The sequence below is a fragment of the Heterocephalus glaber genome, unplaced genomic scaffold, assembly GCF_053883595.1.
Source record: "Heterocephalus glaber isolate CG9 unplaced genomic scaffold, H.glaber_assembly_v1.0 deba00000122, whole genome shotgun sequence".
In the NCBI taxonomy this organism is placed as follows: Eukaryota; Metazoa; Chordata; class Mammalia; order Rodentia; family Bathyergidae; genus Heterocephalus; species Heterocephalus glaber.
Window position 1 is genome coordinate 7,518,870 of NW_028258138.1, and position 26,736 is coordinate 7,545,605.

General features: G+C 46.1%; 1 protein-coding gene and 1 long non-coding RNA gene across 6 annotated transcripts; one reads left to right on the top strand and one right to left on the bottom strand.

The window, feature by feature from the left end:
• Positions 1-257: 257 nt before the first annotated feature.
• Positions 258-24,989, top strand: LOC101709698 (carbonyl reductase [NADPH] 1). Of its 5 annotated transcripts, none has more exons than XR_002394078.2 (5): positions 258-681; positions 1,196-1,303; positions 22,948-23,126; positions 23,682-23,796; positions 24,586-24,989. XR_002394078.2 is itself a non-coding variant. In XM_004842354.4 (5 exons), the coding sequence occupies exons 1-4, from the start codon at positions 393-395 to the stop codon at positions 23,750-23,752; spliced, it is 585 nt and encodes a 194-aa protein (XP_004842411.2). In that variant the 5' UTR covers positions 258-392; the 3' UTR covers positions 23,753-23,796; positions 24,586-24,989. The 5 variants fall into 5 exon arrangements, 4 of the variants coding, with proteins under 4 accessions (XP_004842411.2, XP_004842409.1, XP_004842410.2 ...); XM_004842354.4 differs by having other exon boundaries at positions 22,948-23,064; XM_004842352.3 differs by having other exon boundaries at positions 23,682-24,989.
• LOC147830325 (uncharacterized) lies at positions 9,270-10,961 on the bottom strand. The gene is made up of 2 exons (XR_015451802.1): positions 10,751-10,961; positions 9,270-9,526 (listed from the first exon to the last, which is right to left on the bottom strand). It is a non-coding gene; the product is annotated as an uncharacterized LOC147830325 (long non-coding RNA).
• Positions 24,990-26,736: the final 1,747 nt, after the last annotated feature.

Sequence of the window (26,736 nt, forward strand, 5' to 3'; positions counted from 1 at the left end):
CCTTACCAACAGGCTGCGTGTGCTGTACAGAATTAAGTAAAGAAACTATGGTTCTTTCCTTGTAAATTCTTTTAACTCTTTACCCCAAGTAATGCGACACCAGAGGCACCACCTCGCATTAAACACACCCCAATAAAGACAAACAGCAACCTTTAGAAACACTAAAACCTGTGGATGACAGTTGAGTCCTTTATCTCAAAACTTTCTTAGCAGCCTTTTGGGAGTCCACGAAGCCACGCCCTGCCAGGGGCGTACGTGCGTCTGCGCTTGCGCGCTGCACGGGGTCCGGGGAGGACGCCCTCCAGGCTCCATAGCTTAGGTCCGTGGCGTCGCGCTGTTTCTGGCTGCTCCTCGTACCGGTCCGTGAGAGTTTCTCCAACTGCTTCCGAGCCATGTCGTCCTGCAGCCGCGTAGCGCTGGTGACCGGGGCCAACAAGGGCATCGGCTTCGCCATCACCCGCGACCTCTGCCGGCGGTTCTCGGGGGACGTGGTGCTCACGGCGCGGGACGAGGCGCGAGGCCGGGCGGCGGTGCAGCAGCTGCAGGCCGAGGGCCTGAGCCCGCGCTTCCACCAGCTGGACATCGACGACCTGCAGAGCATCCGCGCTGTGCGAGACTTCCTGCGCAAGGAGTACGGGGGGCTCGACGTGCTGATCAACAACGCGGGCATCGCCTTCAAGAGTAAGGGGTTGGGGTGCCCACAGGGTGGCTGTGCCTGTGGAGGTGGCACTGGAAGGGAGCCCCTCTGGCTTGTGGGGTGCAGAACAGGCTCCCAAGGAGGAGCAGGAGAGGCTGGGGGCAGCTGCAAGAGCAGAGCCCTCAGGGGCCGTGAGGCTGAGGGTGGGACTGAGGGATTGCTAGGGATTGCTGGACCTTGTGTTTTTGAGGCCTAGGTTTTCCTCGTAGAATTTATCTGTAACTAGGAGTTAGGGCAGTTTAACTCATTTTGAAATAAAGAGACTAAGATTCTGCTATGGTTCAGGCGTCTTCACACAGCCTCCCCCAGTCCTGCCATACAAACAATAATAGAACATTATCAAACCATAAAATTTACATTAGAACAGTACTGTAACTAGACACTGACCTTTCTTGGAAGTGACCAGATTTCTATTGGATTTCTGTAAAATTCCACCTTGTGGCTACTGCTTATTGACTCTTGTTGTCTCTCTCTCTCCCTCTCTCTCTCTCTCAAAAGTGGCAGATCCCACGCCCTTTCATATTCAAGCAGAAGTAACGATCAAAACAAACTTTTATGGTACCCGAGACGTCTGCACAGAGCTGCTCCCTCTAATAAAACCAGGAGGTAAGTGTGGTGCTGACCTGGCCCTGCCTGCTGCCTCTCCACCTGCAGGTACAGCTCTGCTCCTTTGTCCCTGTTTCTGCAGTGGCCACCGGTGCAACTGCCTCCTGCTTTTTGCACATCTGCCTCTTTCTAATCCTTCAGGTCTTGGTTCAAAGGTCTCCACACGTTAGCTCTTTAGTTTTTTCTGTGCTGCTCATACTTAGAGGCCCTTGAGGCTCCTAAGCTCCTCTCTGCTAAGTGATCTCATTCGGGCTGGTGGAACTTCTTCTATGACCAGTTTCTAGATCCCCAGCTCCACATGTGTCATATGTCTAGAACGCTTCCAGAGCTCCCACACATATTTGTCTTTCTGCCTCTGCATCTCTTCCTGGTGTCCCCCAATCTAAAATAGACATTTCCCCAAAAATGCTGATCTTTCTCCCTCAATCATCTGGGCCACTCACCGGCATCCTGGCAGTCACCGTGGACTGCTGCCTCCTAACAGCTAACCAGATGCTAAGATTATCCCCACCGAATGTCCCCAGCTCCAGCACGGGCCCTCAGCCATCAAACTGCACCACTGCAACCCTCCTAAGAGGCTCTCTTCTTGAGTCACTTCCTTTCCCAGGATACTGAACACCACTTGACTACTCCCCACAAAAAGCCAAGCCCTTAGCGTAGTTCCTACTGATTTCCATAATTGGACCCTGCCTACCTCCAGGGCCATTTTAACTTCTTATGAATATGCTCTATTTACTGCATATAAATCTCGTGTTTCTTACTTTGTGAACTGCTCTGACACTACCTATTTGGAGAGCAGTTGAACTACCACTCATTAAAAACATGCCAATAGAAATAAGCAATCTTGGGCCGGGGATTTAGCTCAGTGGTTCTGCCACCTGCCCTCCAAGCGCAAGGACCTGAGTTCGATCACTGGTAGCAAAAAAAAAAAAAAAAGCAATCCTTTTTAGAAAAATTAAATGCATGGCTTAAAGTTCAGCAATTGCATGTATAGCTTACTCTGAACTCTTCTTTTGCCTCCCATCCGGTCCTCCAGAAGGTTCTACTGCTTCTGAGATTCAGTTCATTGGGATCTCAAATGGCAGTTCTTTCCAGTGTCAGCTGACTCCATTACCTACCCCAAACATGAAGGCAGGAATGGAGTTCTTCATGTACCCCAGTACCATCTATGTGTATTCTTCTTATAACTTATACTGCTAATGTCTCCCCAGTGGAAACTTTGCCCTCTAAAATTATAGCAAGAGTTTCACCATTTTTGTGTACATGTCTTTACATAGGGTCTTGTGATGTATTTTAGGCAGAGTGGTGAATGTGTCAAGCATGACGAGTCTCATGGCCCTTAAAGGTTGCAGCCCAGAGCTGCAGCAGAAATTTCGAAGTGAGACCATCACAGAGGAGGAGCTGGTGGGGCTCATGAACAAGTTCGTGGAAGACACAAAGAATAAAGTGCACGAGAAGGAAGGGTGGCCCAGCAGTGCATATGGGGTGTCCAAGATAGGAGTCACAGTCCTGTCCAGAATCCATGCCAGGAAACTAAGTGAGGAGAGGGGAGGGGACAAGATCCTGCTGAATGCCTGTTGCCCAGGGTGGGTGAGAACTGACATGGCGGGACCCTCAGCTACCAAAAGCCCAGAAGAAGGAGCAGAGACCCCCATATACTTGGCCCTTCTGACCCCCGATGCGAGAGGGCCACATGGACAATTTGTTCAGGAAAAAAGAGTTGAACAGTGGTGAAATCACCTCACACCTGCACCCATGGTTGCCATCTTGTACCATGGGCTGATATAACACAAAGGACATTTACGTTGTCCAGAGTATCCCTATTTAACAAAGAAAAAAATCAAACCATCCCAGTCAAGCATTCAGTACTAACCTAATGGAGTGGCTATTAAGTGAGTGGATACTAATTCTTTTATGGCTTTTGTGATATTCTCTTTGACTTACCAAGAAGAAAACGGGAAATGGCTAGAAATAATAAAAATTTCTGATGAATAATTTCTGAATAAACAGCTCTTTATGGATTGCCACAAGTTGTTATTATGTTGAGCTATCTCCAGCTCAGAATTATAATCAGCATTAAAGTCAGGTCAAAAGAAGGGACGGTGTACTCAGAAGGAACCAGATAGTGTATTTGCAGCCCTGTGGCCCACACAGTCTGTAGCTGTGACTCAGGCTGCCGTGGTGTGACAGGAAATAAGACTCCCGTGGCAACCCAGGAACAGAGCTGGATATGAGCCGTGAGCTTCGGTTCATCAGCCCTTCAGAAAACAACACCATGAAGGCAAAGGCAGGTGCCTAGTTTCTTCATAAGCCTGTGGAAAATAAAGGCAGTGTGTGACATGTGAGTAGTGCTTGTGTGGAACATTTGGCCATTTATGGCTTTTTAGATGAAAGAATGATTGTTAAGCCCCCTTAATGTGAATGAAATATCACAAGGTCTGCAGTATTACACAATTCAGCTAAATGCAGTAAGTAAACACCATAACAGTGTTCAGAATGGCAAAGCATTAGTGAATGTGTGGGTGTCTGATGATTTTTTTTCAGCTTTTTTGTTTGTTGAAAGTGTTTTGTTTTTGATGGTACTAGGATTGAACCCCAGGCCTTCACAATGAGCGACATCCCCATCCCTTTTTATTTTTTATTTTTAGGCAAAGTCTCATTAAGTTGTCCAGGCTGGCCTTGAACTTGCTATCTTTCTGCCTCAGCTTCTCAAAGAACTGGGATTATAGGCATGTACCACTGAGTACAGCTTGAAGGTTTTTAAGACATGGGAAGGTGGTGGGATAGAATACTTGCCAAACTTGTGTGATATCCTGGGTTTGACCTCAACGAAAAAAAGAGGGAGGTGGGAAGTACCTTGCTTCCTAAGCCATGCCACGCCTCAGTCCTGGGTCCATCCACACATGTAGTTCTCATAGTCATGCATTCCCTTTCTCCCCTTTGCACTATTTTACATCAAAGCAAACTTTTCATATCTTTCTGTTTTGAAAAGCATTCTAAAAGCATTCATGTCATGTAAGTTCTCCTGTCACAGAGGAATTAAATTAGATATCCAAAGCAACAACAAGCTGGACAGTCCCCAAGTCAACTAAGTAAGCCACTTCTCCATATCCTTGATCAAAGAAGATATCAAAGGGAAATTAGCAAGTATTTTGAACTGCCTGAAAATTTTAACACAATATTATAGAAGGTCTCTAGAGTAGTATGGTGCTTAGAGGGAACAATATGGCACCTAATGTCCGTATTAGGAAAGAGGTACTGTTTCAGATCTGACCTAGATTCCACAGTAAGATAGGATGGTAAGAGCAAATGAAGCCCAAAATATGCCAAAGAAAGGAAATAAAGGTCAGAACAGAAAGAGTATAATTAGAAGAAAAGAGTAAAACAGTGATGCAGACTTTGTGGACGTGGGAAGGGAATCTGAGGATGGAGGAACACGGGAGGGAGGAGAACAGAGGGGGAAGTAGAAAGGATCAAAATCCAACATGTACCAGCTCCCCGTGATAAATGCATTTATTATGTATCGCAATGCACTAACCAAAGTTGGTTCCATGAAGAAACTTGTTAAAATATACCCAGTTGAGACAGGAGTTACTGAGACAAAAAGTAGGATTCTATTAGGCAGTAAGGACAGAGGCCTCAAAATGGAGTCAGGAAGCCCAAAGTGGAGTCTGCTGAGTTACCACTCCCCAGGGATCTTAGAAACATCTGCCAGCTGTCCCATGACTATCCCCAGAACACAATCAGTTGGGTTGCTGGCTCAGGGAGCGTAGGTCCTACATGGCACTGTGTGAGCACTACATACATCAGACCCTAAAAATAGTCTCCTATGGGGAAGAGATCATATTGCTTACACAATAGCCTGAACCTGAGCTCCCTTCTAAACTCCTTAGAAGCAGTTCCCCCACCCCGTGGGTATCCTGCTCAGGACCCCCTCTTGGCACAATGGGAGTTCTACTTCCTTGTCTTTATACCTATTACATAAATTTTCTGGTATTCTACCTCCTCCATCTGTGGTTTCATTCTTAATCACCATGGGACACACCCCCAGTGTTCCAGTAACAGACACATCAAGGAACAAAATATACACAAATTCCCAATATCAGGAATGAGAGAAATGGCATTATTACAAATTTTATGAATACTTACATGACAATGGATTGAACAATTTAGGTGATATACATTTTTGGGAAAGATACTGAGCTCACCCAAGAAAAATTAGGGAACCTCAATAGCTCTATATTTTTTTAAATACAGCTGTAGAGTTTTAACAGGAAGTTTCAAATAATCTTTAGGAAAACAAGAAATATTGGTCAGGGCTTAATAACAACACACAACACCTCAGCTATTGACATAATAAAGAAGGTAGAGTTGAGAGGACAAAAGCACAGAAAATTGGACCAACTCCAGGGGGGAAAGCCTTATGTAGGATGACAGGGCAGTTCTCTCCAAATCTCAAGCCATTAATCACAGCTACTCAGATAAAATTCATTCCTACTATGCTGAAGAAAGTGGGTGGAGGAGTTTAATTGCCCACAGGCACCTTGACACACCTCTGGGAGTTCTTTTCCAGAGATTTGTTTTATGGATACACAGCTCTTGGGGGAAAGTGTGACCTTGAGGGAAAATGTAGTCTCAGCAAACATTCCAATAAATTGCATAACACACACTAAAGCTTCATAAACCTTCCTTCCTTCATGGGGGTGTACTGGAAATCACAGAGAGGTATACCCTACCCACACTTATCAGGTTAAGTTTTATAAAGACTATTAGATTTTATTTGGAAAAGTCACTGGAGGGCCTGGGGGTTTAGCTTAGTGATAGAAAACTTGCCTAGCACATGCAAGGCCCCAGGTTCAGTTCCCAGCACTAAGAGGAAAAAAAGTCACTTGAGGCTAGGAGGTCCATTCCTCTTTATCCCTCTCTTCCTCCCTCTCAGATACACAATTTAGTTTTGGTTTAAAATATACAACTTTAGCATGAGTGACTCCACTTTGCTTTGGTTTCTTGGGGACAATGTCAATTAATTGGTTCAGTTCATAGGGATGGCCTCATACAAATTTTATGTAATAGTTACCCCCCCCCTTTTAATGCTCAATATTTAGAATGTCATCATTCCTCTCGGGGTTTCCAGTCATTCTGGATTTGAAGTCTCAATAACCCATTCATAGGTTATAACATCCTTATGATGGTGGGTTTTTTGGAGTTTCCATCATTCAGCTGCAGAGAAACAATTTAGCATGCATCCCATGGCTGTGTGTAAACATGTAATACTTTTGGAGTGAATATAAAGTACCAGGGAAACTACACTGACTATCAAGAACATAATACAGTACCAAGAGTTCAAAATATGTCCCTTAGCCAGGGTCCTCATGAAACTATTATGGTTTGGGTCTAGATACCACCCTCCACACACACACCCCAGCCTCATGTGGTGGTAGGTGGCTTTTTCAGAGCTGGCTGAATCTAGAGTGTGTGATGCTGGGATTAAGGGTGTTTGATTACTAAACCAGCACACTGATTGGTTTGGCACTGCCAGTATCTGGTTATCATATATTTTGTCTCAGCAATGAAAGAAAAGTAACTAAGACAGAAACCAACTAAAATAATCAGAGTGAGGCAGATGAGGAGTCTACCCATTTTAACCAAGTCACCCAGTTCATTAATTCTTCTCACCAGAGTCTATAACCCCTCATGTATTATTCCATGTGCAACAAGAAGTATCAGCAACTGCCCAGAGCTTTTCTCCTGGAAACTGCTGGAAAGAATGCTGAGACAAGGCAGTGCAAGTTTGAACAAGTTTAGAATGAGAGAGTTTGAGCAAGTCCAGCCAGTGGTGAGATACAGGGGTGTTTCCAGGTTGTTCAGTACCTGGCCCTGGAATGACTGAAGGTGGGAATAATTGTGGAGTTTGATAAAGGAAGTGGTGGGCATATGGGCTCTAGACTGGTTGGTTAAAATATCAAAGATGTACTTTGGGCCAGTAGTTTTCTGTGTCCTACAGTTCACAAACTCTGAAAGGGTGCTCTCTCTCCGTGCAACAAGATCCCCCAAAATGCCAAAGTATCATAAAATATATAAAATTTGAAACATTAATATTTGGACATGGGTGCAACTCAGCATGATCTTTTACAATGCATGAGGTCCTAGATTAAGTCCCTAACACATAAGATACCATGTTGTAGCATCTGTTAGCACTTCCTTTTATTGCTGAATATATCCTTGTATGAATATGTCACATTATGCGTATTTATCCTTTGGTGGACATTTGAGTTATTTCTCCTTTTTGGCTATTATAAATAATGCTACTCGAGCAAACATGTACATGATTTTGTGTCAACATATTTTCATTTCTCTTGGACATATACTTAGGAGTGGAAATGTTATGTGATAAACTCTATGTCTAACTATTTGAGGGGTTGCTAGACTGTTTTCCATTTTAACTTCCTACCCGCAATGAATATATGAGGGATCCAATTTCTCCACATCTTCACCTGTACTTATTATTGCCGTCATTTCGACTGTAGCCATTCTAATATGTATGGAGTAAAATCTCATTGTTATTTTTGTTACCAGGTAAACAATCCTCTCAAATCATGAGAAACTCAATCCCTTTTGCTAACCAGAATTCTGTAACAGACTTGATAGCTGCCTGAACAGCTATGCAGACATCAAGACGCCAGGTTGTTGCAATGAAAGAGGATGGTGGAAGAAACCAGGCAAAACGGTTTCTGTCACAAAGGGCACCAGCCACTTTGAGCTACTATTCACCTCCAGGTTCATTACCACCCCACTGTCATGTTACCCTAGTAGAATTCCAGCACAGCAGAGACATAGTGCAGCCCATTTCTGACATAGACTAGGAGGAAGGCGGTTCCCAGACTCCAAGATAAACCAAACATCCTCCCAGAAAAACTAATGAGTAATCTTTTACTAATTTTCTAAAAACCTCCCCTTTCCCTCCTTAACCTGAAAAAAAGACTCTCAACCTTTTGATGTAGGGGAAATAATATAACTCTCAACCTGCTGGATACCAGATACTTCGAGTTTGTGTTTCCCAAAATTGAAGAATGAATTCTAAGGAACAATGAAAGTTAAGAGTAGGAAAAATTTATTGAGAGAGATAGCTCCTGAGAGACAGGAGGGGACCCGAAAGTGGGTTACCAACAAGCCCACTTCTCAAAGTTTAATAGAGCAAAATCAAGTGGTAGATACAACAGGGGTCAAAACCATAATCAACCAATAAGATAACAAGTGTAGCCACTTAGGTAATATGGGGAGGCAGGTCATGTAGCAAGTGTACATGGAAAGAACAAAGACCCTTTTAGGAAGAGATGGATCGGGGAGTCCTGGTCACTCACCTGGCTGATTCATGTCTGTCTAGACTTCATTGGACCAGGTGATACCAGTTATAGTATAATGTTCAATTTTTTGCTTATCCCTTGGAAAGGAATGTAAGTAAGCCTGGTCATTCTGTATTTATCTTGAGGCCTGGCCTTCAACGGATGTACCTCCATCCACAGTTGTAATGTATTCTCATCCTCTGCACTGGGTCCTTTGAGGGCCTAGCCCTATCTGACTGCCTATATCTCTACCTAACTTAGCTGTCTATATTACTTTGATCAGATTAAGAAGCTGATTTGTGAGTTTTGTCTCTCTGCTTCTCCTATTATTTGGCTAAGAATAAACCCTCCTTCACTGTTGGATTAAGTCTTGATGTTAGTTCCACAATTACAAGGGGCAGAAGGGTTCAGTTTAGGGCCAGAAACAGGTAACATTTTAATTTTCATTTCCCTGATGATTAGTGTTGGGAACCTTTTCATGAGCACACTGGCCATTTAGATATCATTTTTGGAGAAATATCTATTGAAGTCCTTTACTCATTTTAAAATTACGTTACCTTTTTATTATTGAGTGTCTCAGTTACTTTCTCGTTGCTAGAACAAAATACTGGACACTTAACAAGTTAAAGGAGGAAAGGTTTATTTCAGCTCACAAGTTAGTAGAGGTTTCAGTCCATAGCCAGCTGGTTCCAAGGCAGAGCAACATGGCTGGAGGGACATTGCAGAGAGGAAACAGTCCATGGTGTGGCAGGCAGGAAGCAGTGCACCTTCCTTCTTCTTTTCCTTTTTATTCCATTCAGGCTACAAGCCTATTGGTTGGCATCACCTACATCCAGGGTGGGTCTTCCCTCTTCAGTAGGTCCATCATCTACACCAAGAACTGTGCTAAACTAGTCAGTGGGCTAATCCAGTATCACACAGCCATGATCCAGTCACTCCCAAAAGCCCCACCTATGAGTGCATGAGGCTATGGAAAGACATCTAGATATAAATCATAATATTGAGCCATGAGAGTTTCTTATGTGATGTTTCAAATATGAAAGTTTTAAAACAATTAGGATACAACTAAACTATCCCAAACCAGGAATTACAATACAATGGATTAAATAGACTACTCATATCTAACACTTAAAAGATAGGTGAATGGGGTCAGAGTATAGCTCACTGGCAGATAATTTGCCTAGCATAGACAAGGCCCTGAATTCCATCCCAGCACTGAAGGAAAAAAACACAGCCAGTTACCAGTGCTATCACAACAGGATGCATCAGGATAACTGGAGGATCCATTCCTTGGGGCTGAGAACCTGTAAGTGATGAGCAGGGTGTGACCTGCCCCATATCCCCAGTCAATGTGCAGTAATAGAATAAGAACAGAAGAGCTGTGATCAGAATTCCCTGTGGGAAAGCAGAAAGAGTATTACACAGAATCCACCAAGAGGTCAGAGTGATAGAAAAATCTGTGGGACAGACATCGTGGGGAATTCCTGCCCTGAAGTAAAGTAGGTTTCTTGATTTACCTCCAGTTCGGCACTCTGAGAAGCTCTGCCTTTGTCTGTTATCCTCCAGAGGCACAGCTAATATTTGTAATCAGTTTAGTTTTACTTTTAGTTTTCCTGGAGATACAAGTCCATTAGAACTTGACTGGCTACAGGCACTGGCCACCTAATGTCTACTCTTGCTCTGGAAAACCTTATCAGCTGTGCCCAGCACTAGCCAGAGTCCTGCTTCCTATGTTTGGGATAAGGAAGAGAAATCATTATACATCTGACCCCAGGTAACTTCTCAAAACACAACATAAAAAAAATTTAAAAAATTTAAAAAGCCTATCAACTAGTGACAATCAGTCGTGTTAGGTGGTAAATTGTTTAGCAAAGCTCTTTATCATCACCTTCCCACTGGAATAGTATTTCTTACGCTCTCTGCTTTTCATCTACTATTTCCGTATAGACAACACTGGGCAGAAAAGGGCTGCAGAGGGTAAGCAGAGCGAAGACACTGTGGGCAAAAGCTGATGGCCAAGAGGCTCCCATGTGGGAGGACCCTGCTCGGCCATATCCAGGACACAGTCCCTCCGGTGGTCAGCGGTGCTCCTTAGGATACTCACCTGGCAGTCTGTCGGCCACACGTGAACTGCAACTGGACACTTACAAAGCAGGACTTAGGAAGTATCTTATTTATGAAAGCAAATACCCTTGTCTCCTAAACGAGCACTTGCTAATCAGGAAAGTAGCCATGCATTCCTGAGGTCAGCAGAAGAGGACTTCTGCTTGAAAGGGAACTGAAGCAACGCTGTGCGCGATCTGCTGACATTTGCTGCTGGTTAACTCCATGTGGCAGGGAGCATCCCCAGAGACACCAGTTGGTCATGGGTCCATGAACTCTCTTCCACTTTGCTGGTGTCCAATCCAGCAGCCCCCGCCCTTCCATTTAATGATACTGTCTGCAGCCTGCTAAAGCAAAAGGCTTGGGCAGAGAACAGTGTCCTTCACAGGGCCTTCCCTCTACTTCCTCTGTAGTCCACCAGCTCTTTGGCAGTAGTTACCAAGGACTACACCTCCAAGTGCCAAATGCTGAACTAGAGCACAGGCCAAGATCCTCCTACAGACTCAGCAGTACGATGTTTTTCTCTTTCTCTTTCTTTCATTCCCTCTCTGATAGTGGGGACTGAATCCAGAGCCTTTGCACTAAACTGCATCCCCTGTCCTTTTTATGTTTTTTATTTTTTTTATTTTGAGACAGAGTATGACTAAGTTGCTAAACTTCCTAGGCTGGATTGAAATTTGGAATCTTCCTGCCTTAACTTCCAAGAGTGTAGGGATTACAGGTGTGTGCCACCTTTCCTGGCTGCAGTGGTTTAAATGAGTATTTCCCTCTGACCATAGCAGAAAGAAAGCAGGAGGCCTAGGAGAGAGCCTTCAGCTCTGAGCCTTGCCATTACCCAGGGTCCAGACTGCACTTGGCGTCTCTAACACGTGCCTTCACCCTCTATGTCCAGGTTGCTGCTGCTGCTGACCTGGTTTCCCTGGTAAGATGGGAGGAGGGAGACGTGAGTCAGCCCCTTAATGCCAAATGGTAGGTTCCTCATGTTCTCCCAGTGTCTTGGAAGTCAGGCCCTGCCCAGTCTGGCTGGTGCTGGAGAGTCTAGCAGGTCTGGTCACTTGTTTGGGACCATGCCTGGGAGTCTCTGACCTCATAGTCCCTCAGTGTTAGCTTGCATCTTAAACAATGCTAATATTTTAAAGTTTTATTTATTTACTAAAGTGTTTTGAGATAGGGTCTCACTATGTAGTCCAGGCCAGTCTTGAACCCATGATGTTCCTGCCTCAGCTTCCCAAGTGCTGAGATTATAGGCATGTACTACAATGCCCAGTTTAAAATCTTTATATTTTAAGTCAAATTGGAAGACTTATAGCTCAATGAAAAATAACCTGATTATAAAATAGACAGGGGTTTAAATGATGTTCCCAAAAGGATATTTACAAATAGCCATTAAGTACATAAAAAGATTCTCAGGGCTGGAAGTGTATTCACAGGGATACCATGCCTGGAGCTCTGAGTTCAACTTCCAGAAGGAAGAAAGAAAGAAAAAAAGGAGGAGGGGAGGAAAGATGCTCAAAGTTAGTAGCCATGAGGAAATTGCAGATCCAAAGTACACTGAGACATTACTTCATGACTTCATGCCCCTTTGACGACTACAATAAAAATACAGACATCCAGTTGCTTTATTTCACTTTAGGCTGAAATGAACTGAACTCATATATTTTTTTACAAGAGGGAGTTAAAGATGCTTACATGGATCCACGTAAGATAAAATACAACAGGACCAGGGATGTAGCTCAGTGGCACAGCACCTGCCTGGCAAGCACAAAGCCCTGAGTTCGATTCCCGGTACCAAAAAAACAAAAAACAAAAACAAAAGATAAAATACAACACAGACAAATGAATGAGGAGAATAAAACAAAGGAAAAAAAAAGAGAAAAGGTAGGATAGATACAGCCATGAAGGAGTCAGGGACCAGTCATAGGCCTCAGCATTCTGTGTATGTTGCTGAACCACAAATTTGTAAGTTTTCTAGTGAGCATATTAGGTACAGAAGACACGTGTCTGTAAGATGAAAACACCCCATGTGCTGAGAATAAAGTTATCTATAGAAGACCCTTGAACAACTCAGGGATTGGGACACCAATCTCCCCCTCCTACACACACTCAATCTAAAATCTGAGTATAACTTTTAACTCCTCAAAAATATTGCTAATAACCTGCGCTGAACAGGATCTTCACCAAAAACATAGTTGATTAACATATATGTGGTATGTTATATGCATTATACATGGTAAAAAAGTATATGAAAATCACCAGAGATCACATTTTACTACAATATGCAATTTCCTGGAGAGAAAACTGCTCAGGCAGAGATGATTAACATTTATACAGCATTTTAAAAAATTTTACTGTATTGGTCAGCTTTCCCGTTGCTGGTACAAAATACTTGACACTCACAACTTAAAGAGGAAAGGTTTGGGGCTAGAGCTTTAGCTCAGTGGTTCCACCGCCTACTTTGCAAGCACAGGGTCCTGAGTTTAATCCCTGGGACTCCCCCCCCCCCCAAAAAAAGAGAAAAGGTTTGTTTTGGCTTATAAGTTCAGAGGTTTCCATCCATGGTTAATTGGCTCCAAGACAGAAATATCTTGGCAGAAGGACAGGCCAAAGAGAAGCTGCTCAACTCATGGCATCCAGGAAGCAGAGGATAAGGGAAGAACACAAGAGGAAAATACTAGGACCAGACATAGTCCCAAAGTCATACCTCCATGACCCACTTCCTCAAGCTAGGCCCCACTTCCTAATAGCCCCCCTTCACTTATAAATTCACAATGAGCTAGCTCATCGATGAGATTAGCACTCTTACAATCCAACCACCATCCTGGGAGTCTCTTAATCCAGTCAAGTTGACACTCAAGATTAAGTGGCACAACTTGCAACACTTGTGTTTACTACAGTGACTACAGGAGCAGTTAATTTTAGGCAGATGTGATTTAATACTGTATCTGTAGTTGTTTCTCTCCAGTACTGGGGACTGAACCCAGGGAGCTCTAAACTACATCCTCAGCCCTGTTTTAAATTTTATTTTGAGAGAAGTTCTCATTAAGTTGCCGAGGCTGGCCTCAAACTTATAATCCTCCTGTTTCATACTCCTGAATCGCTGGGATTGAAGACATGTACCACCGTGCCCAGTCCCCAAATTTAACTTCTAGAATAGATTAGTGTAATGGTTCGGACCTTACATGGTCCCTAAAAGCTCATGTGTTGAAGGCTTGCTCTCCACCTGATGGTGCTATTGGGAAGTGGCGGAAACTTTAGCAAGTGGGGCCCACCTGAAGGAGGTAGGGCATTGTGCAAGTGCCGCTGAAGGGATATTGGCCCCACTGTCTCCGCTTCCCAGCTGCCATGAGCTGAGCAGCTTTGCTCTACCATATGCTGTACACCATGAAGTTCTCTTTTGTCACAGCCCCAAAGTGACAGGACCAAGAGACCATGGGCAGGAAACCTCTGAAACTGTGAGGCAGAATAAATCTTCCTTTTAAGTTTGGTATTTTGTAACAACAATGGAAAGCTCACACAATATGTGTATATTTTAGGATAGTAAATGATAGTAAATGTTATGGTAGTAAAATAGACTAGTATGTGCATACATCTTTTGCATTCAATAATTTCCTTTTTCTTCATTTAAAAAATATTTCTAGGCTACATGCCTCATCTGTGAGTTTTTCAACTTGTTGCAAATCTCTAAAAAATTTTTTTTATACCTGTAATTGGCCCTGGACAGTGTAAACACATACTGGACAAGGCTAAATTGTATTTCTAGTGTTGGGACCAGGGAGTAATTTTACTTTCAGGGAAGGAATATCACACACAACTGCAATGACAGGCAGTCCTGGGTGAGCACCAGCCACTGCTAGGCAGTGTCCAGGGCCACGTGTAAGCGCTGTCTCAGTGAATCCCCCCAACCACTGGAGAACAGGCCTCAACGTCCCTCTTCAAATTCTGGGCAGCAGCAGCGAGGAGGCTGCTGTCCTGACCTGGTCGGGGAATGCAGGAGCCCCCTGCTGGGCGAGCACGGCTGCTGTTCCATGCTTTTTGTGGTGAGGAAAAGAAACGTGTGTTCCAGTGAATAGGGACTAAAAGCAGGGAGATTCTAGCACTAGCTGGGCAAAGCTGAGTTTATCACATCTGTGTGTGGATGGGCTGACACTGGGAGAGAGATGGCGGCAGCTAGCTGGCAGATATTTCATCTAGGAGAAGATGGGCTAACACCAGGAGAGAGATAATAGCAGCAACTGGGAAAGGAATTAGGCTTATGTAGGTATTGGAGGGGCAAAGGAATCTGGGGTGAAATGTTTATGACTTGAATGCCCAAGGATGGTCTGCTCAGGTGTGTAGACAATCACTGGACTTCTCAGTACCAGGGGGGTTGAATGCTTCCTTTTGAGTCCATTTGCCCTGTTTACTGAAAAGTTGCTGCTGTTTGCTGAAAGCAGCCTGTTTGCTTTGTCCCCTTTGTGAAGGACTCACGTAAGTCAGGCCTGACAAAGGGAATTACAACTCCCAACCTGCTAGATATTTGAAACGCAAGTTCGTGTTCTCTAACATTGAAGAATGAATTCTAGGAACAACCGAGGTTAACAGTAGGGAAAATTTATTGAGAGAAACACAGCTTCTGTGTAAGAGAGACAGACAGGGGACTGGAAAGTTGGTTGCCCGCCCACCCCACTTCTCAAAGGTATTTTATAGGGCAAAGCCATGAGGTGAGGCGGGTACAAAGTGGGACAAACTGTAAGATCCAGTGAACATCACAAGGTGGGTATGAGGTGGGACAAAGCCATGATCAACCAATAAGATTACAAGTACAGTCACCCAGGTAATATTGAGTACATGGGGATCAAATGGGAAAACGGCCGGGTATTTAGCTCGGTGGTTCCCTTCTTTTTTTCTTTCTTTCTTTTTTTTTTTTTTTGGTACCAGGGAAAACAATGTAGTAAGTGTACATATAATGAACAAGGAATTTCTGGAAAGGAATTGGGCTAGGGAGATTGGTGCCTATCAATCACTCCTATTTATCCCCAGAAGTAGGTGCATGCAGTACCTTTTCGTTTTTATAATGGTAACCAGTGAATGTGCCTCAGTTGTTTTCTATGCTGAGGACCCAGCCTTGTCTAACTCCCTTATAATAATTTTTAACTAACTTAGCTATCTGCAATAACTTGACTGCAAAAAGTATAGCATGGAATGGGGGCTGGGCAGGATGTGACTTAAGTCACTTTAAGGTGACTTTAACCTTAAAGTAAATTGTACTTTGTCCTGGTGGTCAAGGATAACAACATCAGGAAAAAATCATGTTGTTAGCATGTTCATGAGATATTCCTACACTGAACCATAACCTCATTTCTTCCATGCAAAAAAAAAATCAGAAAAAACCCCCATGTGACCAGTACTCCTAAAACATGTTTTCTCTCAGGAAAAACATTGACAAGCTGTAATGCACCAGAGGAAACTCGAGACATATGACAACTTCTCCTGGGCCATTCAAGACAATAGGGCTAATGCCAAGTTGACCACTTCTGACTGGCCAGGCTTGATTTTCATTTTCTTTTTAAATTTATTCTTGTCTGTGTGGTCCTGGGTATCCAACCCAAGGACTTGCACATGTACATGCTCTACTTAACCACTGAGCTACATCCCCAGACTTCATTTTAAAATTTCTAATTTAGGCTCTGTTGTACTTACCTAGGAACCTAGGGTATTAGAGCTACCTCAGTCCACTGGCCTCAGTTTCTTCTGTTTTGGTCATTTGCTTGTTGACTTCCTATTTAATTACTGTATTTTAAGAGATCCAAGATTCTGTTCCCCACAATCCAGATTCCCAGTACCTGTTTGCCTTCGAATGGGAAATCCCATTTCAAAGTAAAAGCAACAGTGTACTTCTCTCCCAGGGGGCTTTAGAGATAGTCCTCACCTTTTTGCTCAGGTGCTGGAAAGGACCGAGAACCAAGAACCATCCTACAGTATATAAATGATATTTTAATCTGCAGCTCAACTTGAGAGTCATACAAACACAATACTATCCAAGCCCTCAATTTTCTAGCTAAGAAGGGATATGAAGTCTCAAAGGACAAGGCTCAGATATCCCTTCAGAAAGTCCAATACTTGGGATACATTCTTATACCTGGGAAAGGACAGCTGTCTAAGGACCAGATCCAGGTTATCTGTCATCTTGGCTCTCCCCCACCAAATAATAGCTTCATTCTTTCCTGGGAATGTTATACTCAATCATGAGAAATTATAGAGAATCACTACTCTCTGAGCCAAATTTGGGTCCTTTATTGCTGGTGGCCAAGAGCAAGCTCACACTTGGAAAACTCCCAACCATGAAAAATGGCTTGTGGGTTTCTTTTAAGCAGTTCTTCTAGTTGAGGAGGGCTCAGGGAGAGGGGGAGTGCAAGCAGAATTTCACAGGAGCAGAACTTTGCTAAATTAGTGGGGGTCAGAGGACGTTTCACACAGTTTAGTTGAAACAAAATATCACATAGGTGTGGAGTATTCTGTTTACAAGGTTGTAAAGATAACATATAGTTGCAGACTGCTCTACCAAATGGGAAGATTATAAAGATAACATATAGTTTCAGAGTACTCTACCAAACAGGATGCAGGGTTCCCAAGGGGGAAAGGGGAAGGCAACCACCCAGAATCACTCAACTTTACACAAATGGAGTCAGGCTGGTTATCACAGGAACAGATGGCTTCTGCCAGACCTAGATTCCTAATTTTGGACTGATGGCAAAGCTTTTATATGAGGCTATCAAAGCTCATGAGTCTATGCTCTTAGAATGGACAAAAGTGACTTAGAATACATTTCAAGAGTGCTCAGGCTCCAGCTCTAGGAATATCTGACTTTAGAAAATCCTTCTCCCTCTACATATCAGAAAAGAGAGGGACTGCTTTTGATGTCTTGACCCAAAGGATGAGGTAAGAACTCCATCCAGTGGCTTACTTTTCAAGAAAGTTAGACTCAGTGGCTGCTGGATGGCCACCCTGCATGAGGGCAGTAGAAGCTACAGCTATGCTAACAGAAGCAGCCATGAAACTAACTTTGGGGCAAAAACTAGAAGTCCTGGCTCCCTGTCAGGTCATGGCTATTCTTGAGACAAAAGTTTATTTGTGGTTGACAGGGAAATGGCTTAGCAAGAATTAGGCCATGTTTCTAGACACCCCTGGGGTTGTCATAAAGACCTACACTATGCTTAATCCTGCCTCACTGATGCCTACAGGCTCAGAGGTTAGTCATTCTTGTGAACAACTGATTTCCCAGACTTATGCAAGTAGTTCCTGAAGAGGTATGGTTCACTGTGGATAGGGTGGCCTGTTGTTCAATATGCTCTGTGCTGGTACATGACATATGTAGCTATCCATCTATCAAATTTTCTTATCCTCAGGTATTTCTTCACCTCTTGAACATCATATCCCATGAGAGACATGACTTACATGATGGTTGGGTTCAGGTGTTCGAGGAGTGGCTCAGGCAGAGGACTGAGCTGCAGCCATGGGTGCCCTGTGATGGTCTCAAGCATGAGCCTCTGCCTGGGATCCAGCATGAGAAGCTGCCCAAGGAAGCTTCTTAGTGTCCTGGAAGAGGTGACTGGGATGGTGTACTTTCCTTCTAGGATCTGCATCTGCAGCTCCAGAATGGTGTCTGCACCAGAAGGGAGGGTCCCTGTGAGCGTGATGTGCAATGTGACCCCAGGCTCCAGACGTCCACCATGGGGCCTCATATTCCTCACCCCAGAACAGTAGTTCAGTGAGCCATGGAACAGGGCCAGACTCAGTCTGCCCAAGTTCCTGGCCCTCAGCCCAGTGTCCCTCACTTGAACATTATCCAGCAGGATGTCCAGGGCCTGCAGGTTCCTGGGTAGATGCCACCCTGGGAGCACAGCATTCACCATCTGTCTGAGAATTTCATGGCCTCCTCTAGAGAGCAACCAGGGTCCAGGATGCACTTCCCCAGCTGTCCCCTACCCACATATGCCTTGACCAGGTAGATAAAATGCACTGCTCCGGTCACTTGAAAGAGTTAGATCAAGTTGAAGTGACAGAGCCTTGTATGTCTTGAGATACAATGAAGGAAGACTTCCAGTGTATCTTCTGCAGGACTTTCATGGCTCCTTATGTCCTGGAAAAAAAATGCTCAGCCAGCTTCACCTGGGAAGATTTTTCCTTTCTATAGGTCCTTATGACCTGGTAGTGATCTCTGGGAAAAAGAAATTAAAAAGCAGGGTAAGGGCCGGGGATTTAGCTCAGTGGCAACTCCTACAGATGTTTGTGTCCATGCATTGCCAACCCCCACAACAAGATGTCTGGATGCAGTGCACTCACAGTTCTCTGGTTCTGAACTTAGCCTCTCAGTTACAATGGAAACTATAAGATGTTGTTTTTGGCCACATCACCTGCTGTGTAACATATCTTCCAGCTGATTTCATCTGAACCTCTTCCCTGAGACCAGTGACTCCCCCTTCTCTACCTATGACTACCCTTACAGTTACGACTGGTCAGTTGAGAGTGATGTGATGAAACATGTAGATAAAATAAGCAGCAGGCCACACAGCTGTATCACCCACCTCCTCGGTTGTGCTCCTGATGCTTCTGTCCTCCACACTCATTGGAGTGTTGGTTTCTGCATCCACAAGTATCTGGGGTTAGCAGGCAGCACCCCAGGTTGCAAATGCAGGTGGTAATGCTAATCCCCCATGTCCAGCTCTGCCTCTTGTCACAGGTGTAGGCTGTGTTTTGCCCAGTTTGGAGGAAGCTTTCCTGACTGTTTCCCCAGGGGAAACCCCTTCTCCCTGTCTCCCCCCACACTGCTGCTTGTGCTGGAGCTGAAGAGAGAACACAGTGAGGGCTATGCAGGGAGTGTTGGCCACATGAACACACTTCTTTCCTAATAGCTTTTCCTTCTCAGACAGATAATGTTCAGAGAGCAAAGCAGTGAGGGAGCAAGAGACAATCTCACTGATGCTCCTGTTTGGAGGACAGGCCAAGGTGGAAGGATATGCAGGTGCTTCTCAAGGTGTAACCTCTGGATTCACAGGCTTCTCACAGATGGCACAGCCTAGTGCCACAATGCCTGGTGATCAGCTGTGTTCTGTGTTGCCATCACCTCATCAAACTTTCTCCATCTCAAAGTGTCTCATATCCCATGAGGGTCATAGCCCATGTGAGAGCAGTTCTGTAAGGACAGGGTGAATGTTCCACCCCATGGCTGAGCTCTGCATTCCCATGGTGAAGTCTGGCCTGGACCTCTGCCTCAGGTTTAGTAGCTGAGTGATGATACTTTGCACTTCTGCAGAAAGAGAAGGTCAAAAATTGTACGTTGTGTGCTTGACTTGCTGCTGCAGATCTGCAGAGGTGACCACGGGAAATGGGAGGAGTCAGGTGACCATGGCGCACAGGAAGTCACCCAGTCTCCAGATGTCCACTGTGGAGCCATTGTATTATTTGCCTTACAATATTCTCAAATCACAGTATAGGGGTCTGCTATAGAACTTGCCCAGCTTCTGACTAGGCCGTGAGCCTGCTGCTCATGCCAAAGTCACTGACCATGGTATTTCCTCCAGTGCCCACAAGGTGTCCTCCAACTGCAGGACTCTGCATGTGATGCCCTGGCTTTGGGAGAGTACATGACCCCTCTCTGGACCTCCTCTTCCTGCAGGTCCTGCTGCCTTCAGGATGCAATGCAGTAGTTGTCCCTCCCTGTTGTACTCCGTCACCTGGTACAGCAGGTGTTCTGAGCACTTGGAATACCTTGATCACATTTGGATGGTTCAGAGCCTTCATTACAAAAGGACATTCAGCTGGAACTTGTGCCTCCTATCTGACTTCCATGTGTCTTTGCTGTGACCCATGCTAACTGGTGACAGCTCTCAGGTGCTCAGTGTGGGGCCTCTGGAGTCTTGCTGCAAGGAGTCACCCAAACCTGTAACGCACTGGGAGCTTACAGTACTGGACACTGTGGACAAGTCCCTTCTTTCTCTTCCCTAACCCCTCTGTTCAATTCCATGGGACCCCAGAGCCATTTAAGGAATCAGAATAACTGGAAATTGGTAGTCCTGTTGGTTCTTCTGAGGGTTATTGGTTTTATTATGCTTGGTTGTTGGTATGGAGTATTTTGATTCTTTTCCTCAAAAAAAAAAAAAAAAAAAAACCTAAAACAAAAAACCCCCATCTTTTTACTTTTTCCCCAAGGCCTCTACTTAATTCCCTGGGATGTGGGGAATACTTTGAATATTGAGTGGGGCCAAGCCTCCTTGCACTTCCTTGTGGTTCTTTCTCCCCACTGCTTGCCTGGAATCCACAGAGGTGGATGTGTGAGTCCAACTAACACTCTCTTTTCTGATTTCTTTCTCTCCTTGTTTTAGCTTTGTGATGTTAACTAGCAAGGAAAGGAATCCAATACCAAACAAGTCAGGACCTTAGAGAAAATCTGATAGGATTTACATGAACACTTTCAAAAGGGCTAATTCAGTCTCAATGCCTCTCCAGGAAATTCTGGCCAATGTCTCTGAAAGTGCATACAGATTTAATGAATTGTTTTATGTATTTTATATGTTCTTTAGTCTGTTGGTCTGGCGGTTAAACTGTGTTGATGATGACTGATTTGGTAAAGCCTACAATCTGGTGACCCTTAACAATAATTCCATTGAGCAAAAACAAAACAAAACAAAATGAAAACCCAAACCTACTATACAAAATAAAATGTAAAAAAAAGAATAGGACTATTTTTGTGAAGGAAGATAGAGAATTGTTTTAAATTAAAAAAAAAAAAAAGCCAGGTGTGATGGAACACACCCTTAATCCCAGCACCCAGGACACGAGGCAAGCTGATTTCCACAAGTTCGAGGCCAGTGTGGGCTACACAGTAAGCTCAAGGATAGCCTGAACTACAGAGCAAGACTGTCTCAAAAAAAAAGGTATTTTAAATAAAAAAGGATTTTGGACATTAAAGTGCAATTTTTGTCCTAAATCACTGGATTTTTCTAAGAATAAAAAAAAGAAAAGATAGAATAAAACTAAGGATCTAAACAGTTGTATTACATCTGGGCAGTTGCAGAGCATGAAAGAAAAATGTAAAAAAATTTGTATGTATAGTAAGGTAACTATAATTTATTGTTATTTTTTAAATTGCATTAAAATTTTAATGGAAAACCAAAATCTAATTCTCTATGATTAAAACCAGAAGATTTTCTAAAAAATATAGATATTTTAATAACATTTACAAAGTACTGACTTAGAAAACAAAGATTTTGTGTTTGTCAGGGTCTTGATCACTTAAGGAGCTGAGTCTCAGTAGAGCCAGGGGTTTTTAAGTGTTTATTTGTTGAAAAGTATTTTAAGTCATCAGTTTATGAGCCTGGTTAATAAACAACACTTATTCTTGGTTATAATGAATCTGGCAGCCTCTATATGCAACTAACAATGTATATACATACGAGGACTAAATATGCTGTGTGTCTAAGCTGTGTTTAAATGTTACACAAGGTTTGTAAAATTAAAAGTGCAAAAGCTGAGAGCATGGAGGGTAACAAATACATGTTGTATTTTATGTGAACATTTTGCTAGGAGAATCAAACATCTCGCTCAAGTGCACTTGTTCTGTCCCTGCAGAGCACCAAGCCCCGCTGACCAATAGCAAAGCACAGCCAAAGCTGCCCCACCTGAATCCTCTTGCTCCAACTGTGTCACAGAACTGCAGCGCTCTGACCCGGTCCTTCCACCTGCAGGGCACACGCAGCCTCACATGAGAGGCCTTTATGGGGCCCACACAGGCTCTGTCCCAGGAGATCTGACACGTTGTAGAAATTCCAGATCCTCTTGGAAGCTAAAGTGGGCTCCAAGCCCAGCCTTGAGACATCTGCTGGCAGATTCCATAAACTGCAGCTTCAGGATTTGGGACTATTTTGCTCAGAAATCACTCCCGAGTTAGGAAATCAAACGAGGCAGGGCCACCAGAGGGCGACAGAAGAGCTATGCCAGTGTGCAGGGGCATCCCCACCAGCAGGCTGACAGTCTGTTTTCTGTGATGGACAAGTGGATGTCCCTGGAGCCCAGGTGACCTTGCAACACAGAAACTCCTGTGTGTCACCCAGTCTGTGATGTGGGCATGCCCTGCCTGGGCCTCCAGGGTGTTGTGGCGGAGGCTGTGCAGTGCCAGGACCTGTTCTGACTGGAGCTGCTCTTCTTCCTCTCACCCCGCAGCCCCAGATGCCAACACTGCACACTGCTGCTCGGGCCAGGCCGTTCACATGATGACAGCACAGACTAATGACTTCCTCTCCTTCCCAGAAAATGAAGGTGTTACCAGGACACTGAGAGGTTGGCAGAAGTTGTGGAGGGGAAGGAGACTCACAGTGCCATCAGAGGAGTCTAAAATCCGGGTACCACGCTTACAGCCAATACCCAGGGTCAGCCCTGGGCAGGGCTCCCTCAAACAGCACCCCATTTAACCAGGACCGGAAGCTCTGTGCGGGGCATGGAGAGTGCACACAGCTGCACATGCCCATCAGGGGGCCATGGTTCCCAGTAATCAGTACCAGCTCCCAATCTGCAGCCCTTCCCCGAGGAGCCCAGTGCTGCCCCCACTCAGCCAAAGGCGATCCCATGGCCTCCAAAAGTGGCAAGATGAGTCAACTGAGGCTCATCTGAGAAATAAGCAGCACGGGCCAGAGGACAACAGGCAGGAGATCGTGGGTGCATCTCAGGGACTGGATGAAGGCTGGTCCCATGGGATGGGTCTCAAGTGGGTGTGATCACAGGGCTCCAGGGTTGGACACAGTGGGCACTGCTGGCCACAGGGCAATGGGTGAGCCTCAGTGTTCCACCCTGGCCAGGAAAAAAGGGGACCCAGGATACTGTTCAACCCTGTGCTGCCAAAGAACAATATTACACCGACTTAGTTTAAAGACCATAATTGGTTTTATTTGTAATTCTAGAATCCGAGGGCTTCATTCCATCAAATAGAAGGAGAGATCTGATGGCCAAGCAGAGGAGGCTGGTTCTATAGCTGGAGAAAGGCAAAGCAGGAAGAAAAGGACAGCAAGCAGAAAGGTCATCTCACAGTGACTTTTTCCCTTGCAAGGCAGGGAAAGGGAGACAGAACAGTAGGAAACTCGGGGTTAATTTTGGTTTCCTTTATTGTGAAATGAAACCTGCCTGTGTGGGCAGCTTGCTGCTGCCCCTGTGCTGACGTCTCTGACGGTTCTACAGCTCACAGGCCTTGTCTCCAAGGCAGTTCCACTGGGGTCAGGATGTCAGCATGGGAACTGGGAGAGGGGACATAATTCCACCCCTAGCAGGAATGAGAAGTGAGCACACGCTGAACACAACCTACCAGTGACCAAAAGCTCTGGAGAGTACATTCCTACCGCCGAGGCCCAAGCTCACAGAGAGCCCCACCTTGCCGCTCTGGCTCTGCTTCCTGTGCACCAAGCACATGGAGCTTGGGGTGCATTTCAGTTCCCTCCTGCTCTGTCACAAGCTCCCTAAACCTGGTGCATTGAAACAGCCACAAGGTGTCCTGTCTGGATTCTGGGGAAGTTGTGTGATCCTCTCAGGGTCTCCTGGCTCCACATGGCTCCTGGTCACAGGGGAGCCAGAAAGGGCTGGAAGCGCCCCAGAGGCCTTGGGGCCAAACCACATCTCCATTAGGAAAACTGGTGCATTCGCAGTGACTTCCAAAATGAAGACCAGTGGGGAAGGCTTCCCTGGCACCCATGGTCCCTTGTCCTGGGTGGCTCCCAGTAGCTCTAACTGTGACGAACTTCACAGACATGTCCGCATTTCAGTACCCTGGTGCCATCTGAGATAGGTCCTGACTGAAATCTCCATCTGACTTAGGTGCTCAGGGGACAGTGACAGGGTGCCAAGGATCATACCATTGATGATGCCCACAGCCCGTGTGAAGAGCTAACCCCACCGTGGGCTTGTTTTGAGAAGTGAATCTGGCCGAAGCCTAATGTGAGGTCAGAGTAACTCGCACCCAAATTCCTTTCCCACAACTAAAACCTTCTTACTACAAGGACAATGTTCTAATTACAACCATATAATTTGTCTATTCTGTTCCTAATTTGAGAATGCTTTGTTGTATCCTTTATGAGCCTTGCTTACATTAGTTTCTATAGAAACCACAAGTAGCTTGCCTTAGCCCACCTGATTGTGAATAAAAGTCAGTGCCTGGGACTGGCCAGCACCTTTGTGGTTGCAGTGGCTCTGGCCCTCCTGGTGGCCCGCTTTCTTCCCCAGCTCTGTCTCTTAGTGTATTTTTTCCTCAGGCCTGGATCGCAGACTGGGAAGGTGGGGACTGGAGACTTCCTGCAGCCATCTTTAGCATTCAGGGACCCCTCCCCTCCCCAGGTGCACCGTGTTCCAGCTCCAAGGTCCGGGAGGAGGCTGCACTCACAGCTCTGCCCTTCCTGTGGTCTTCCCGGCCTGGATCGTTCCTGCCTGGCAGCTGTGCTTCAGGTGGAGGGGGAGAAGGAAGGAGGATGTGCACCCTGCGATGTCAGGTCACCGCTCCAGCACTGGAAAGGCTGCCCCGGGCATGAGCCCAGGACCCGGCTGGGTCACACTTCCACAGCCCAGGCACCTCCGAGTACCCAGCAGCGCCCAGCTCCATGGGCACTGAGCTCTGGCTGGAAGCCGGTGCACTGCAGGGTCAGCTGACCTCACTTGTGACAGGAGGATGTGGGGAAGTAGGAGCGTGCAGTGCATCCCATCACCTCTGCTTGGTATCAGGACACTGGGATGGTGTTGAGGTGGCTGTCACCTCCTCCCTGAGTCCTCTCCTCAGGTCCTCCCCAGGTCCCCGTGCACCAGGGCCTCTCTGGCTCCCAGGCTCCTCCCTGGGCCCTGTAGCTGAGTGCTGTCCCCTCCCTGGCTAGCTCCTCCCTGTTCCCAGGTCTCAGCTCGGAGCAGGGAACCTAGCAGGGTGCTCAGTCCTTGTGAAACTGGGAAGGAAGGAAGGAAGGAAGGGAGGGAGGAAGGAAGGGAGGATGGGTGCAGAAAGGGAGGATGTGGCTTCCCTGGGCGGCTCCTTCTCCTATGAGGGGCTTGTCACAATGCGATGATGCTTCCCCAGGGTGAACCCCAGAGTGGGCTCCTGGCACCCTGATCCTGGAGAGGCTGCCCCACCTCCAGCAGGGCTGTAAGTGCCCTGACGCTGGGCTGGGCCCCAGTACACCCAGACTGGCCCAGGTCCCGAGTGCCCCAGCCCAGCTGCCCACTGCTCCCCCAAGCTGTGCCAGCATAACAGGCTCCCAGCTCCTGTCCCCTCCCACAGGGCTCTGCTGGGCCCAGGACAGGACAGGGGAATGTCCAGGCCATGACCTTGAGGGCAGAGAAGCAGCAAGCAGCACCTGGGCCCCTCTAAACCGCAGGTGCGAATACAGGGATCTGGAGGGACCCCCAGACTCTGGTTCCTACCAGCGGGCGGTGCAGGGTCCTCCCTGGAAAGCGAGGTCCCCCTGAGTGCACAGAGGAGGGAAGGACGGGTAGCAGAGCACAGATCCCTCCTGCAACCCAGTTGCTGGGCAGGGACCGGGACACCTCCCTCTAGGGCGGTTTCCTGCTGCTGCTTTGCATCTTCCCTGCCGCAGCTCAGGAAACCCAAATCCTTTTCCGCCTGAGAGCAGCCTGGGGCGGGGCCTCCTCTGATCCCAGGTCCGCCCCTGGCCAGGCCCTTGGATGAAATCATCCCTGGGTTCCCAGCCCAGCATGAGTTTCATTTCTGAGGAAGGTCTGAGAATCAAAACGGAAACCGAAGCTGTCTGAAAGCGACTGGGCGTGGGGGGGCTCCACGGGGAGAGGGCCTGAGGGGCCGGCCAAGCGGCCTCGGTCAACGCGCACCCCAGCCCCACCCACCCCGCCACCCCAGCGGCATCTCCCGCTCCAGTCCTCCACGCTCTCACCCCCACTGCGGCCCGCCACCTCCCCACCCCCCACAGACACCCCCACTCCCTGCTGGCACCCACATGCTCACCCCATCCCCCA

Excerpts from the sequence above, each read along its gene's own strand:
- LOC101709698 (XM_004842351.3), top strand. The coding sequence starts at position 393 with ATGTCGTCCTGCAGCCGCGTAGCGCTGGTGACCGGGGCCAACAAGGGC. Across the intron at positions 682-1,195 it reads CGCGGGCATCGCCTTCAAGA|TGGCAGATCCCACGCCCTTT; the intron begins GTAAGGGGTTGG and ends CTCTCTCAAAAG. Across the intron at positions 1,304-2,600 it reads CCCTCTAATAAAACCAGGAG|GCAGAGTGGTGAATGTGTCA; the intron begins GTAAGTGTGGTG and ends GATGTATTTTAG.